The 17,185-nt window shown below is 48.3% G+C and overlaps 1 protein-coding gene across 2 annotated transcripts in view; it reads right to left on the bottom strand.

Moving 5' to 3' along the window:
• Positions 1–17,185, bottom strand: part of SLIT3 (slit guidance ligand 3) — a 591,804-nt gene that overhangs the window by 103,814 nt on the left and 470,805 nt on the right. For both annotated transcript variants that reach the window (XM_028102736.2, XM_028102735.2), the window contains exons 9-10: positions 13,105–13,246; positions 3,439–3,510 (exon numbers count right to left, since the gene is read on the bottom strand). In XM_028102736.2, the coding sequence (XP_027958537.1) occupies positions 3,439–3,510; positions 13,105–13,246 (214 nt within the window). The remainder of the gene's footprint in view (positions 1–3,438; positions 3,511–13,104; positions 13,247–17,185) is intronic.

The following is a 17,185-nucleotide window of genomic DNA, read 5'->3' as shown; positions in this document are numbered from 1 at the left end:
AAATGCCCTGGATTACCCTAATCTTGCTCGCCCTCCGCCTGCCTGCCTCGGTAGGCATGTCAGGCCAGCACGCTGGCTCTGTGCTCAGATCAGGCTGCTGGGCGAGCCTGGGTTTTTGTTTTGTTTTGTTTTCGGGGTTCTATTTTGCTTTCCTGATCATGGGATGTCTCTTCAAGCTACTTAGATCTCTAGCGTGCAGGAAGAAGTTCTGGAACTCAGAGGTAGCAGGGGGAGCCCTCTGCTTTAGCCTCGTCAGGGCAAAGTGGTGGTCAGGCCACAGCTAGACTTTCAGACGCACTCTTCCGTGTAGCACGGGAGGGCTATCTTGTGGTCTTGGAGATGATGGGGAGCAGAAGTGGACAAGTGATAGTTTAGCTGGGAATTGCCCCTGGGGGTCACTTCATCTTAGTTCTTAATTCTGCAGGAAGCAAATGGCAGCCTGAAAAGGTGAAGGACCTAGAGCCACAAGTGACTTGCCACAGCTATGTATTTGGCATCTCAGGTTTCCCCTCACTTCACAATGACGGATGCACAAGGCAGCGGCGCTGCACAGAAGGCAGGCTGGGGAAGGCATCTCCCGCTCCCTGACCTCCATGCCTGACTCCTCCCGATCCACAGCAGGTGGCCCTGAGCTGACTCCAGGTTCTGGGTCACTCTTGCTCAGCGGTTCTCAAACATCACTAGGGTGTTTACTAAAGCACATCCCCCGGGGAGTCTGCTTTCACGAGCAGGGGCAGGGGGCTAGAAACCTGTATGTATAGCCCATCTCCAGTGATTCCTGTGCATGTGGTGCCGGGGCCATCCTTTAGGCCACAGTGTTTTCCCATCAGGTCGGGCTTAGACATACCCCAGTGCCCCAGGGCTTAGAAACTGGATGGCCGAGAGGCAGTGGACTTTCCAGACGGTTCAGAGCCAAGGTGGCAGATACCTGTGGAATCCTACTCTACCTAAGACCGGAAGCGGAAGCAGAAGAACATGCCTTTCTGGCCAAGTCGCACAGCTGTGGCCCCCATTTGCCTGTGCCGCCAGTTAACCAGCCCTGTAAGACCAGGGCCTTCTCTCTAGTGCCTATTGCGCTCCTCATAAATGGCTTCTCTACCTTGATACAGTTTTTACCTGGAAGTATTTTTTATACTAAGCTGGCCACGAGAAATAGGGACAAAGTCATTCATTCCGGGAGAATCCTTTGTTGTTGCTGTTGTTGTTATCAGAGATAAGAGGAGGGTGTAGTTCCTGCATAGTTGAGGGGAAACTTCTTTCTGTTAGAGAGACTAGTCACATACACCTAGGAGGAATTCACACTTAGGGTTTTAAAATGCATTCTCACCAGGGGCCCTACTTCTCCCAAGCCATCATACTTCAGTCTTCGTTTGTGAAGTTCTGTTAATCGGAAAAATTTTTAAGTGATCTCTCTTCCCTACCATCATCTCCTTGGGGAAAAAAAGGGCATCATAATAAATATCAGTAGCATCAGAGGTGATCAAAAATTAAATTCCCCTCGCAGGTCATGATGGAGAAGGTCTTATGAATTTTGAATTGCACAGATCATGGCAACTCCAATGGGATGAAGAAAGGACAGTAAAACATAGCCAAGCTCTAAATTACCTGGACTTCACAAAAAATTAGAGCAGTAACTTAAATCATGCAAGAGATATAGGTTGGGGCAGTGACTGAACTTGTCATTTTTCACTGAAATTACTATCTGGCTGCATAATCAAGCTAGGCTTTAAAAATGAATTGGGGGGGTATGGAGTGAGCTGGGGAAGCAGGGAGACCAGGAGATTAATGGCCCAAGGTTTTAAATATTAAGGCCTATATTTATACAGCTCCTCCAGCAAGGATGCTGCCAAGGGGAGAGAAAAAAGTACGTGCTGAGGACTGGGCTCATTATGTTGGTTTCTACTTCTGGAATTGTACCAGGAGAAGATCTTGTTTGGTTTGGATTTCCAGGAAGATGGGAAGTTGCCTTCACAAGATCCGAGGGTAAAGCCTACCAATGCCGCTGTTTCTTGGGGATGTTTATTTTTAACATAAAAGGAGTCAGCAGACACATAACCTCTTTAATGGAGGCCCTCCTACTCAAGGGAAACCGATGAATCAGCCTTCAGCAGAAGGGCGCAAGATCAAGTCGGTACATATTTCTACCTGCTTTCTCTTCCTCTGTGGGGGCCAGAGAGGGTAAGTAACTGGGATCAGAACAGCATTTTGATTACTGGACTATGATAAATGATTTCTCAGTCCAGAAAAGGGAAAGGTGTCTCCTTCCCCGATTCTTAATATCTATGCTGGCAGTGGCTGGGCCATTTCTGAATCCTACTAGCCTCCCTTGCGAGTGCCCTGGTCTGAGTGACTCACAGAGCGGGGCTCAGGGCAGTCGTGGCTTGAGGAAGGGTGGTGATGATGTTGCCCCCATGGCGGGGATAAAGGGCCATGATGCATGATGCTGTCAGTGGTGCCGTGATAGGGAAGGAACAGCAGTGTTGGTGTCCCCCCAGGTATTGATGGGATACAGTGGTGGCAGTGATCCTGAATGCAGGGGTAATGGGGATGGTGGGGATAATCACAGGCAAGACATATGTGGTTGGAGGATAAGGAAGGGCCCAAGGCTTCTTATCTCACTGAGAAAGAACAGAAAGTCCTCACCATGGTCTAAAGGACCCACAGAATCTGGCGCTATGTACCTACCTCTTCCAACACAATCCCCACCACTCTTTCCCTCACCCTCCCGTCCTCCTTGCTACTCTGCAAACCATCTGCGGATGCTCCCCAGGGCTCTTCACTTGCTCTCTCCTGAGAGCTCCTTATTCCCACCCTTCATTTGGGTCACCTGCACAGAGAGGCTCCGGTGGGCCCTTCCTTTGTTTTACTTTCTAGTACTTACCAATTTCTGGTATTTGTTTCTTTGCTGTGTTCTCCCACTCAAGTATGTAAGCTCCACGGGAGCAGACTTTGTTTTAGTGCACACTCTGTCCACAGACCCTGCAGTTCCTGCACGTGGTAGACGCTCACTCTTTGTTAGATGTGTGTGTGCATGGCTGCAGGCATGTTGGCTAGGGTGCTGTGGACTGATACAAGGCCACTGTCCCAGCTTCATTGACACTCCTATTTCAGGTCCACATCATGAAAGCGAGGACAGTCAAAATGGTGGTATAGGTTTTTTTAGCCAACTCAGCTCTACCTCTGACTCAGATAATTTCACTTTGCTCTAGTTGGAGAGACCCCTAGCTCTGAGGTGTCTAAATCCATATACCTCACCACCTGAAAGCAACACTCCTGACCCACACCTCCCAATCTTAGAGAGCATTCCAGGTCCAACACTAAACTCTCCAGGAAGGATGCAAGGCAGGCAGTCATCTGGGCAGGTTGCCCACGACACAGGACACCCATTACCCCCCTGCATGAAAACATTGGCCTCATCCCTTCCCTGGGGAAACTCACATTCGCTTCAGTTTCTTGTACTGGGTGAAGGCTCCGGCAGGGATGGATTTGATGGAGTTCTGTTCCAGGCGTCTGGGAAACAGAGCAGAGAAGAGTCAGTTAACCATCCACCTGTCAAGAGGTGGTGGCTGAGGGCCTCGAAGACAGGATGGTCCCTCTCATCACATGGTACCCACTATTGGTTACAGGACACCGGGCAAACACTGTGTGAAAGCTAGAGACCCATGTTCTAGTGGATGGAGCACCCATCCCAGGATCTAATGGCCGTTGGAAAAATGAGAGCAGATGACATCTCCTTGAGGATTCTGGCTCTTGCTTATTATAAGCCGTCTTTGAAGGCAGAGAGGTCTTCTTCAAAAAATCTGTAGCACCAGAGTGCTGAAAAAGTCAAAGGGATAAAGAGAAGAAGAAGAGATGGCCTCTGGGCCAGCAATACCTGCCTACCAGAGGAGCATGTCACCTTTCAGTAAACACTCAACCCCTCCCTGCCACAGGGGTACCGAACAGGCAGGAATAACAATGGCTGACTTCATTTCCGGTTTTTTTTTTTTTTATTAAGGTATAGCTGACTTATTATTTCAGGAGTACAACATACAATAAACAACAACATTTGATAGTTGTTTCTGGGTTTTTCAATGGGCTTCTAAAGTACTGGAGAAACGGCCTTCAAGTCTTTAGGCTTCCAGCCTGACACCCATCAAACTGGCTTCCTGACACCCCGAGGGCCCTAGAGGCCCCAGTCGAACCATTCCCCGGGGGCTGCTGCTAGAATCCCTGGCTTTACCACTGCATGGACTTCCCTGAAGTGCTTCCTCTCCAGCCTTCCTGGGACTGCGGAATGACCAGAAGTGCTACAGGCCCAGGGCCCAGAACTTCCTTGAAGAGAAGGGGCCATGGGGAGTGAGCAAGCATCTCAATGCTTTATTCTCACGCCTCTCAGATGACTTCCTGTCAAGAACAGGTGTGGAGGGCCACAGGCCTGAGTGGGAGGTAGAGCCCTCTGTTAGAGGTGATGAGTGAATGCCCTGGCCTTGGCCAAGGACTCAGCCTCTCCTTCTCGCCCATCTCCCTTTTCTCCAGGGCATGGATATTTTCATCACCTCCTCATTTGACATGGATGTTCCCCAAACCCTCAGCTGGGAAGACACAGAAAAAGGCGTGTGAAGGGAGGGATCGAGGGAGCAGAAGGGACAGACGGGCAGAAGCAGCTCCCTTGGAGGCTACATCTAGTGGATGCATTTCTGGCGGGGATGGGCCCATTCATCTTGAAGAGTAATCCCCGCTGCAGAGTCGGGGAGACAGTCATATTAATTTGTGCCTCTGCAATCTCATCTTCATGGGGGGAAGAGAGTATTTGTTACTGGAACCGCTAATGGAGCAGTTTGCCAGCAATTTTCCCATTTCAAACAACATCTCAGCTGCTAATGTGGAATGGTTTGTCAGGCCTACCCATAACACAGACAAATCACTCTCCAGGCCAAAGGGAGGGTGGGGGGTGGGTGGAGAAAAAGAGGAAGGGCGGGTGGGAGGAGAGAGAGAGCATTAGGACAGATCATTCTTGGAGGCTGGATGGAGAGTCTACAAAGGAGACCGACTGCCACGGTCTATTAAGAAAGCCTTTGTGGGCTGCCGGAGGGGGTGGGGAGCATGCTCTGTGGGCACACGGGCACGGGCTGGCTGGCTGGGGGCCGGGCTGGCTCATGGGAAGGCACAAGAGCAAGCCACCAGGTCTCAGAGTCTGTGAGCTACTGGATCCAGCCACCCACGGAGGCAGCGGACTCGGGGCAGGCTGCCTTGACTGAGATGTTCCAAGGACATTCTTGTTTTCCAGCTGAGCAGAGTTCAGTAGGGATTTCTCAGCCAAGGCAGCGGCCCTATGGGTCTCTGGGGCTGCCAGTCAGGTGGAAAATGCTCTCCAGGAATCCTGTGATTCACCTGACACTTTGGCAAGGGATTGTGGCTGGATGATGCCTCTGGGGAGAGCCACTGTCGGTAACGATGGCAACGCCCTCAGTTTTTGCAAGAGGATCCACCGCTCCCAGCTGCAGGCCAAGAGCCCATGCAAGTCAGGTCAGCACTGCGTGGGAGGTCAGCCGGCTGTGTGTGCAATTCATAATCAATTAACCTCTGCTGTAGTGACGGGTGTAAGAGCCAAGGGAGGAATGAACCAATGAGCAATACATGGTACCTGTCCCCAAGGAGTTTAATAATCTGGGGACAGCAACAGCCCAAGATGGTCCATCACAGAACCAAATTCTATGGCTCACATAACAAACAGGAAGAGCTATCACTTATGAGGCCAAGTTGATTTATGTCTGTTATCTCTTTTAATCATTACATTTATGAAGCAAACTGTGTTGGCCTCATTTTGTGGATGCTGAAAATAAAACCTAGAGGGGCCAAATAGCCTCTCCAGAGTGACAGAGCAAGTAAGTGGCAGAACTGATATCTGTTTGTACCCATTGGACATACTGCCTCTCTTTCTGAAAACAGAGAAAGTGAGGCCTAGAGACTAAAGTGACTTCCCCAAAGTCACAGAAAGGTTCGGGAGGTTAAGACCCCAGGCAGCCTCTGCAGAAGTCGGTATTTTGTAAAAAGGCTGAAGGAGTTGAGGGAGACGCAGTAGAGATGCGAATGTATATAAATATGCAAATAGAGTGCAAAGGTGTGGTTTTGAACAAAGAACTCCAATCTCTGCAGGGACGGCTCTGTGCATCCTGTACTCATCAGACTTGCACACTCTAGGGATGGTATTTGTCTCTGCAGCCTCTCTGCTGCTTATGCTGCTGTGGGTCCTGGCTGGACACCGGACCCCTTACGGAGTGCCAAGGTCATGGCAAGTGCCACGATGTGGGTTAACCTTGCCCCAAGGGGCATCAGAGTTTATCTGGGGGGTGTGGTTGTGAATAGTCATTGTTCTTCAAATGCAAAGTAAAGGTGAGGGTAGGGATAATGACAATAGTAAGAGCTAATAGCTATCAGGCGCTTGTAAGTCGGGCATTAGGCTAAGAGTTTTACCTGGTTTATCTTAATATTTACACCTCTCTGAGGCAAATCCTATTCATTATTACCATCCCCACTTGAAACGTGAGAAAATGGAGGCTCAGAGATGCTAAGTCACTTGTCCAGATTCACATAGCCAGGAAGAGCCACAGCTGGGATGAAACTCAAGTTCGTCCCATTCAAAAATCTGAACTCTCTGTCACCGAGCTTTGCCAAATCCCATTTGGAGCGGAGGCATCTCCATTTTTAGTCATTGCCAGCTCATCCTCAGGGAAACGGCCCCATCGTCAAGGGATTAAGCCCACAGCGCGTGTGCACATGCGGAGTTTCTCTGCAGCAGATAGTCCCCGGTGGGTTTCATACAGCCTGAAACAAGCATGCAAAGATCCATATTCCCAGTGACAAAAATTTGGTGTGAAGGATGAGAAGAAGCAGTAGCATCAGCAAAAACTGTCACATTTAGAGAGGTGTCTGAAGCCAACAGCTGTTTTAGGTCTCTCTTAAATGGCACACGGGTCTTTGTCTGGCAAACATTCTTCAGGCTGCAAACTGATTTAATAGAACTAGCATAAAAACAAACATACAAATCAAACATCTGAACATCTTCCGGCACCAGTAAACACAATGGGAACATCTGATGGGGATTTCAGCCATTTGCGCTCTGTATTGATTTGCCCTAGTTTCTCGGTGCTTCCTTAATGATCTGTCATTTGCAAACATGCGACTGAACACAATATATTTCTAGCAGTGCATAAGTCAACATGATGCTAGAGAGACTGGCAGGGGCACGGCAGCGCAAGGGCATGGCTATGAGTCACCTGATAGAGCGGTTCTGGAGCTGGGTTCGAGTGTTGGTGGCAGTAATGGCTGAGGTGGCAAGAAGGACAAACATCTACCATTTACTGAGGGCCGTTTATATGTTAGACACTGGGCTCCTTGCCCGTTGGCTTTTATTCCTTCAACAATCCTACAAAGCAAGTATTATTATTAGTATAATAACAACAGAGATGAGGGCTGCAGGCATAGGTGACACGAGTCATTTGTAACCTGCTCTGCACAATACCTGGCATTTGCCAACAGAAAACAGAGGAGCAGGCACGGAGCCAGATTCGCTCTTCTGATTATATGCATGTGCCCAGATGCCTCTCCCAGAGAATTTTTTTTTTTTTAATCATCTCAGGAAAAAAGTAAAAGAAAAATAGTATGGGAACTTGAGACTAAACCATTCTATCATGTTGCACATGTGACCCCGTGCATAGGTTTTTCTTTTTAGGTTCCATTCAGTGTCTTCCAAACATTGTGCTAATTTTCTGCACAGTTGTGCTACTTAATCTTCATAGAAAATCTCTAGTAGGTCTGATGAGCCCCATTTTGCAAAGGGGGGAGCGGACTGAAGCAGGAGATGTTAAGAAAGGTGCCCTAGGTAAGAGGCAAAACTCGGAATTCAACCCTGGACTACTTATCTCAAGGCTCGGTTCTTAATTACTCTGCGCTGCATCGGCTTCCCTTTTATTCCACGGCCCTGGCCCACCCCATCTCCCCTCCTTCCATGTGACAGTCCCTCAGAAACCTGGTGCTCTCAGAACATTGAAGAATCCTGGATGGTGATGGCTTCCAGAACCCTCCAGCCCTTTTGTTCTGTTGTGTGTTTTTTTCTTTTCCTTTCCCATTCTCTCTTTTTAAAATCCCCTGGTGACCAGTGTCATGGGAGAATATGTGCTTTTGTTAAGCAGATAAGCCACTATTTATCTCCTCACCCCAGACAAACAATGGGATTGAGGTGAAATGATGGCTACCTTTCCCCCAGATGCTTTCACTTATGACTCGACAGGAAGCCCATCCACAGCCTTTCTCCATCAACTAAATTGAGCTGCTAGGGCAGAGGGCATGAGACGCACTGGATGGCGCTGTGTGTGTTTGGGGGGGGGGGGCGCAGAGCAAACTGGAAGATGGGACAGAGATTAAGATGAAGCTCTGGCTACAGATGGTCCTCTTGAGCCTTGAGGACTCTGGAGGGAAGACAGAAGACCACAGAAGAGAAGAAGGTGTGAGCCTCAGGCTCTTCCCAGAATCTATCCCTGGTAGAGGCTGGAGCTGGTTCAGAGAAACGACAGAGAGCAGCAAGAACGGTGCCGTTGGTGGGAGCTCAGTTTCGAGGAAAATCTGCAGGGAGCTGTCTCACTGTGGGTTCTCTGGAAGAAAGCTATTTTTAGAGGAATTGGCTCTGCTATGCGGGGAGACCAGCACACAGTCCTCTGAGCTGATTTGGCTTTGCAAAAAAATTCTAAAAGAGTTTGCCAGATTGCTTTGCATGAGAGATAGCCCTTCCTCCCCCCAAATGTTGGGGAGTGCAGAACCCCTCCCGAGGTGTTAGAGAATCACTACCGGCTGAGGATTGCACACAGGGCCTGGAGAGCCTGATAGGGTGCCAAGCATCCCTAAAGAGAGAGGGGAAATCTGCAATGTATGGGTGCCATGGACACAAGGCAGAACTCCTGACAGTAAAAAGTCACAGATGTCTGTGGGATGATAAATCAGACACTTCCTATTCATCCTGGGGTGAGTACTGCAGTTTCAACTCTCTACTCTCTATCTCATCTTTCAACCTCCCCCATCTGCTGGTCTTCTCTCCCTGCTACGAGGATGCGTTTCAGCTGTTTTCAAGACTTCAGGGCCAACACACGGGTCCCCAGGCAAGGGCTTTGTTACCTTGAAGAATGAGCAGGTTTCTTCCTCGAAGGTCTCTCGTACATGTCACCTCTCCCCATCCCCTCCTAACCATAGAATCTTGTCTCATCTGCTTTAATGTCTCAGTTTCATTTCATCACAGAAGGAGAAATCCTGAGCAATCTGTCTGGTGGGCCGTGGGTGCTCAGCAAGCAGGGGCAGTCTTATTTCCACGTCTGCATACATTTGCATGAAGATGAGCTACTGCCAGGCTCCATTCCTAATGCAAGGGGCTAGCCTGATTCTTGAACCTCTTCTCTCATCCATAACCCTCAAGAACCTGACCTAGCGTTGTGGAAGGTTCGTGTATGCGGGTAGCTCCAGCTCCCATGATATGGTCCAACCCTTCTCACTGAGCCTAATAAAAGTGGAAGTGGTAGTAGTTAAATAAGAAGTGGTAGGAGCACTAGTACTAGCGGTGGTAAAATATCAACAGTCCTGGCTGACAGAGTCTATCCTATGTGTCAGACACAACGCTAAGCGTTTGACAGCACACATTCATTTTGCTTTCGCAAGACCTGCTTTCGCAAGACCTGTTAAGAAGGTACCACTGGCCTCCGCATGTTTCGGTTGAGGAAAACAAGACTCAGAAAAGTTATTTACCAAGAGCTAAAAGGCAGGGCCAGAGCTAGTATGTGGATCTAGCTCCCTGAATTCAAGGTCTACACTCTTAAGAATCTGGTTGCTGTTTGTGGCTGTTTGTTTTTAGAAGCACTCCAGCTAGGTTTGTCATTCCCAGACTTTTAGATTTCACAGGCTAGGTGGTTCCAGACCTTTTATTTTGCCAATTTAGGTGCCCTGTGTGCATGTGTTATATAATACATGTTTATAGAGAGACATACATTTATAATTACATAACCATTACACATGTAATTAAACATACATTTATCACATACATGTGCATGCACACACAAGCATATATATTCTGCCTTCAGCAACCATCATTTCATAAGATAGCGGGCATTTTTAAAAACAACAATAACAGAATAAGGGAGCCCAGGAATTTAAAATAAATTTGAAATTAAAGGAGAGCCTTTTAAATTGAATAGTTTTGCTCAACAGAAAAACATCACATTGTTCTTGTTTTTCTCACTTTACCTCACATCAGGAAAAAGATATCAGTAATCCGACAGCCTTTCAGAAATCACTACTCTAGTTTGTTAATATCCCTTTATTTTATTATTTTTTAAGATTTTATTTATTCATTTGAGACACAGAGATACAGAGAGAGCGAGAGAGAGAGAGAGAGAGAGCATGAGCAGGGAGAGAGAGAAGCAGGCTCCTCGCTGAGCCAGGAGCCCGATGTGGGGCTCAATCCCAGGACCCTGGGATCATGACCTGAGCGGAAGGCAGACGCTTAACCATCTGAGCCACCCAGGCGCCCTGTTAATATCCCTTTAAAAACTTGATGTCCAGGTATGAGCCCAACAGTCCAGGTATGGCTTGGTCTGCATGGGTCTCACCTCTGATGTGGACATCTGCAATTTCTCTCTCCCAGACACTTGAGCTGTGTGCCTGTGAGGCCCCAGTTGGAGGTATAAAGATGTGGAGCAGAGGAGGGTGGATCAGGGGTTGGCGGGGGGCAAGTTACAGCCTGACTATTATACTGGCCTCTTTCATCAGGCTGTGGTTTGAGGAAAGATCTATGGCTGCCAAAGAGGGAAGATAAACCTGGCAGATGGAGGGAGAAAGGAACGAAGTGAGGCAGAGAAAGAAAGCAAAGATATTTGGGAATCTGAAATGAGATGGATATGGGAAAGAATTCTGTCTTGAACATCTGACTTGGGAGGGCCAGAGTCCTACCCTGGCATGGATGGAGAGGGAAGGTGGGCAGCTTTTATGACAAGGAGCAAAGCATTAACTGGGTGAAGAGAGAGATGGGGCTGGGAAGTGAGGTGGGGAGATCATGGGTGGGGAGAGGGAGAGAAGGGGGGAAATGAATCAGGGGAGGAAGATAAAGACAAGGGGAAAGAGTACGGAATGGGGAAAAGAGTAAGGCCAGGAACGAAAGGAATTCGGAGAAGAGGAGAAGGGGATGAGCAGGAGCGGCACAGGGTCTAAGTGAGCTCCTTCCATGGAAGGGATCTCCGAAGCGAGAGCAATACACCATGAGGAGCGAAGGGAAACAGCAAAATGTGAAGGGAATTAATTGTTGATTCTTGCCAAAAGGAAGACTGAAGGTTGAGCAAAGGCCACAGAAGGTGTGAGTGTCAGGCCAAAAGGACGCTTTACTGACTCGTTCCTGCCTACAGGAAGAGGTGCAGGCATGAGCTGTGTCTCCTAGGGCTAGGGGAAGGGAGTTTTAAAGGGAATTAGGGAAAAGCTGGTAAAACCAATGAAAAAAGAAGAAACTGACTCTCCACTGTGGTAAATCATGTTTCTTCTCATCTCAATCAGGATGAAAGAAGAGTCTTTAAAATGTCCCTCTGGTCTGGCTCCTCATTGCCTCTCTGATCGCATCCTCTAACACTCTCCCTTAGGTTACTTCACTCCAGCGACCCTGGCCTTCTGGTATAGCGGGCAGACTCCCACCTCTGGGCCTTTGCATGTGCTGTGCCCTCTACCTGCAACACTCTTCCTCCACATTAGCCACATGTTTTGTCCCCCCTAGTTACTTTGAATCTTTTCCTTGTTTTATTTTTCTCCACAGAAGCCATTGCCTTCCATCCTATCATATAATTTGTTTTGCTTTGTTTATTGTTTATTACCTCCTCCCTCCCCCGACTAGAATGCAAGCATCATAAAGGCAGAAATTTTATCTCTCTTATTCACTGATGCTCCTCAAGCACAGAACTATGATTGGAACATAGCGGGCTAACAACAGACGTTTGTTGAGTGGATGTGTGAATGGCTCAAAGAGTTAATGGGCCATCTATCGGAATAGAAGGGCGTGCACAGGAGGAGGAAGGTGGGGAGAAGAGCAACAGAGAGCCTAGGGGAATGTGTGTCTTATTTGGAGGATTTTATCTGATGATATTTGGAGTAGGAGGGTTCTATCTCACCATGTTTTTAATAAAGCCACCTAAAAGGGAAGGTAGAACATGAAAACACTTGTGGTCATTTAAAGAGTGATCTTGAGGTCGGTGTTGACTGACCCCCTACTCAATCCAGAATGAGAAACTGGCCATTGTCTAATGCGCGGGGGAAGAGTAGACAAGTTTGAGCTATACGGTCAACCGACTTTTAGTGGAACTTTGAACATCCGTGCACACACGTGGACACGCACAATCTTGTCTGTGTACCTACAGACCAAGTCCAGAGGACAAGAATCTGATTTGAAATGATGAACAGTTCAGTCTCTCGCTCAGATAATGGCAGCTATGAAATGAGTTTGTCACTCATGTATTTCCTGCCCACACTACCACTGCTGCACAGAGCACTTACCCACGTGCCAAGGACTATATACAGCCAAGGGCTGACGTGCAGTATTTCATTCTGTTTTCACAGTCACCCATGGACAATACTATAATCATCACATTGTTATAGATGAGAGAACTAGAGATGAAAGAGAGCAATTATTTTGCTCAAAGTCACACAGCTAGTAGATGGTAGAGCTAGAACATCACCCCAGGGCGACTCCAGGGAAGGGCCTGGCAAACACTGTAAAGGGCCAGAGAGCACCTGTATCAGGCTTGGTGGGCCGTAAGTCACAACTCCTCAAGCCCGCCTTACGAGGACAGCCATAGACAATACATACACAATAGGTGTGGGTGTGTTCCAATAAAACTTTATTTACGGAAATAAGTGGTAGGCAGATTTGGACCACCAGGCCTAGTTTGCTGACTGTGCTCTGGAAGCTACCACGCCTGGGAGAGCCTGGAAGGATGGCAAAGAGATTCCTGAGTGTTTTCATAGTTAGCTCTAACACACCGGGGGATGGGTTGAGACAGAGAGGTGAACTAGCCAGGGACAGAGGGTGGCAGATGGGGCACTTACATTTCGACGATGCCCTCTGGCAAGTTGGCAGGGATCTCAGTCAAGCCCTTCCCTCGACAATCCACGATGTTATTGCTGCAAGTGCAGGCCGAGGGGCAGGAGAGGGAGTTGGCATTGCAGGATGGAGGTTCGGAGTGGGGGCCTGTGGGGCAGGAACACAGCGGTCAATCATGGCAGCGTCAGAAGTCACCTGGCCTTCTGTGCCCCTTTGCCACTTCCCAGCATCACCGCCTAGAAAGCTACCTGAAACATTTTCACCAGCTGACATGTCCCCTCATCTGGGAGACACAGCTGCCACTGGCTAAATATTGAGCCAAGAGGAGAAATTCTGACCTTGACCTGTTTCTGGATTGTTCCACCTGCTCTGTCATCCCATCCTCCTCGTCTTTCAGAGAAAGGGCTCCTCGCGGAGTCAATCCCATGTGAAAATATGCCACTGGAATGCACAACGCGTACACGGGGACTACATTCTCAGCCCAATGTTTGAATGAACACCCACATTTTTTGGCTTTTATCCGGGGATTGGATGCTGAGTATAGACACATTTTCATTCTTTACTCTAGAGGCTAGAACTCACTCCTAAAACCAAGTGGGAGGAAAAAAGGCGTCAGAATTTCATTATTTGGGGCATTGATGTTGTCCAAGTGTCATGAGCAGTGACATCATCCAAGGCATTTTCAAATAGCTTGTACGTCCAGAGAACATGCAAATAAAAGCTACTTCATTAGAAAAAAAGGCAAATAAGTTACCACATATTTTGGAGTCAGCTTTTAATTTTGAGGTGAGAACCGGTGTGAATTTAAAGCAAAGTAGTGAAAAACCCAGGTAAATGGCATCTAAGGAGCTTATTTAGAAAGTCAAACATAGAGAAATACATATATTAGCAAACTAAGAATTCAAAGGGTCACAAGAAGTAAATTCAAGGGGCGCCTGAGTGGCTCAGTCGTTAAGTGTCTGCCTTTGGCTCAGGTCATGATCCCGGGTCCTGGGATCAAGTCCCGCATCGGGCTCCCTGCTCTGAGGGAAATCTGCTTCTCCCTCTCCCACTCCCCCTGCTTGTGTTCCCTCTCTCGCTGTGTCTCTCTCTGTCAAATAAATAAATAAAATCTTTAAAAAAAAAAAGAAGTAAATTCAAATGTTTTCAAGACATAAAAGTCTTCATACTATCACGACTTCTTCAAAGTGAGGTAAGAATCTCAAACCTGTTGTGAGTTTTCCAAATATGGACATTGTGGCCCAAAACCTCCTCGGGACCTTATCCCATGCCTGCTAGATCTAGTTCGCAGGGATTATGTCAATGTCTTTCCAGACCCCCACCCCCAGAGCAGAGGGCCACGGGCTAAGACCAAGCTCACACCAACTCTGCAGATCTGCTTGCTGCTCGGACGTGGGAATTCTGGATGGGAGCCCTTGGGTAGACATTAAACATGAAACACAAAAATGTCTGCAGGAAAAAACCAATTTTGGTTTGGCCTCTGTTCACTGGAGAAGCTGAGTCTGGGAAGCCAGAGAGGGTCCAGCTACAGTGGTTGTATCAGATGAGGAGGGGGCCTGCAGCAAATGCCTGTTTGGACACTGAGACTCAAAGCGGAAGTTTCCCTCTCCACACTCGACAGTCCCCGTGCCTGGGGCAGGTCCTTCTGCAAAGGCTCAAAGGGATGCCAGTGGCTTGATCTGGAACATTTACCTTGCTGGAAAGTGCTAACCCAGTGATCAAAGATTCTTATTTCCCTTGGCCTCACCTCCTCTCCCTCTCTCTCTCTCTCTGCCCCGCCCCCACACACACATCAAATATTTAAAAATATCCTCCTAGCTGGGACATTTGAGAAAATATTCTTGTTTAGGGCACAAGGACTTCAAACTCTCCAGTGTTGCACCAGCATATCTCATGGAGACCATGAAAAATGCCAGAGAGATGATGACTTACACCAAAGTCCCCAACTGGAACCTTCTCTGAGAGAAGGGATACCCACTTTGTTCCAAACTGGGAAAGTTTTCCATTTCTGAGGAAATGGCAATCCCAGCCTACGAATCAGCCTATGAAAGCCGCAGATCAGGAATGAGAGTCCTGCGGCTGTGGAGTCCCATTGCCTCAATTTGAATCCTGGTTCTGTTATTTCATCCTTATAGCCCCATGCCTCAGTTTTCCCCATCTGTGAAATGGGGGACGATGACAATACTTATTTCATAGCATGGTTTTGTTGTGAAGGCAAAGGAAGTGAATGCATGCCAAGTATTTAGAAGAATGCATGGCGCAAAGTCAGAGCTTAGAAATGTTAGTTGTTGTTATCACTACTATTAACGAGTCTGGCTCTGCCACTAATACTCCTCTGAGCTATTTTGCTACCATCTCAGTGAATAAGGAGTTTGGACTGCATCACTTCTGAAGTCCTTTCTGGATGGAAAGGTTCATGACTCCTGGTCTTCAGAGGAAGGGAGGCAGAAGGAGTAAGACACCCAACTGTCTGTCCTCCGCTCCACCTTGCTGCAGGCGGTCAAGAGGATCTACTGTGGGAAGAGCTCCCCACCCCCCCACCCCCGCCCCCGACACGCAAGAGAGGCTGGGAGTGGCAGGGCTTCAGATATCAGGGCTTTTGAAGTGCAGATCATGCTCCCCAGAGAAAAATGCCAGGCCTGGCCCTTCACATCCGGGGGCAAAGGGCACCTAACAAAGTCAGGGCGAATTGTCACACCCTGGGCACCTTCCTGGAGTTTGGGCAATGTCAGGGGCTACATGGAAGGCTGAAGCCTTGCTCCTGTATTTCCATCCACTAAGACAGAGGGTATCCGACTGCTGTCCTTTAAATCTGTCAAAATATTACTCAGTTGGGGTGTGCCAGAAAGGGAAGTGGGGGAGAAAAACATTACAGTCAAGGGCTCATGTGGGCAGTAAGAAGTTCTGCAATGGAGTTTTTCCCAAAATGCCCCTTTTGACATCTATGCTGAAATTAAATCAGTTTAAACCAGACCCAAGTTGTAGTCTTGAATCCCTCTGGGGTTGAGCTGGGTCTTTCAGAGGGTGGCTCTCGGTCTGTAAGCAGCATGTGCTACATTTCAAGGGATGTTATCTAGATAAAAAAAGCCTTTGAGAAAGATTCCGTAACCAGGTCACTAACAACACCTTTAATTACGCAGAGAGAAACAAAGGTAATTATAGCCTCTGTCAGCATCCTGGGCTGGCGGCTCCCCAGCCAGGCATTCACACATGGTGAGGGTGTTATCCTCTTGCTGAAACAAAACACTTCAGGTTTAAGATGCAGTTGAAAGATGGGTTCATTTTCCCTGGAAACGTTCCCCTCCGATCAATGCCCGATGGACTGAGCCCACTTCCCTTTGAGCCTGTGAGTGCTGTGATGGCAGAAGTCCCTCTCCTTGGCTTTTTGTCTTTGGACAGACTGTGACTAGCATGTAAATTCTACAAGGGCAGTGACCTGTTCTGTCTTATGTCCTGTTACATCCCCAGTGCCGAAAATAGGGCTGAAACACAAAACATGAACACAGTAAATATATCTTGGGTGAGTGAAAGGATGAATACATGAATGAAATTGTTCTAGAAGCCTGGCAGAGTGGGGGCTGAATGTGACCAAGCTATGGGGGGGAGGGGCAATCCTTCTAGAAGGGCCCTGAGGGGAGCCCCCCTGAGTTCTGAGGGCCCTGGGCTCTGGTTGATAGGATCAGCCATAGTGTGGAGGGACGGTGTGGCTACTGGGCGGATGGGACTTTCATGCCTGAAGCTCAGGTCTTTCTGCCAACAGCTCAATGCCAGCAAAGGCCATCCACCCAGTCCCCTGGGGCTCTCTCTGAGCCTCGCTCACCTGCACAGGTAAGGGTGACCTAGGCACTCCGCTTAGCTCTGTCAGCAAATCCCTCCCTCCCAGCCTTTCCTGTCCACGTATATTGAGAGTGATGGGGGTGGTGCAGGTGACAGTGGATTTCCAAGGGGGACAGAGGGAGGAAACACCCACCTTTCTACCCAGGAAATTCTAGGAGTACTGTACAAGCTTGAGAAGCAGGGAGGAATGGGAACAGAGTGTTTTGATCGGGGTGGAAAGAGTCTCCACCCATCTTTGAAGGGAGGAGA

The sequence above is a fragment of the Eumetopias jubatus genome, unplaced genomic scaffold (assembly GCF_037043125.1).
Source record: "Eumetopias jubatus isolate StellerSeaLion01/CBP00866 unplaced genomic scaffold, mEumJub1_p1.0 scaffold_5, whole genome shotgun sequence".
Taxonomy (NCBI): Eukaryota; Metazoa; Chordata; class Mammalia; order Carnivora; family Otariidae; genus Eumetopias; species Eumetopias jubatus.
This window is presented reverse-complemented; position numbering and strand designations above follow the sequence as displayed.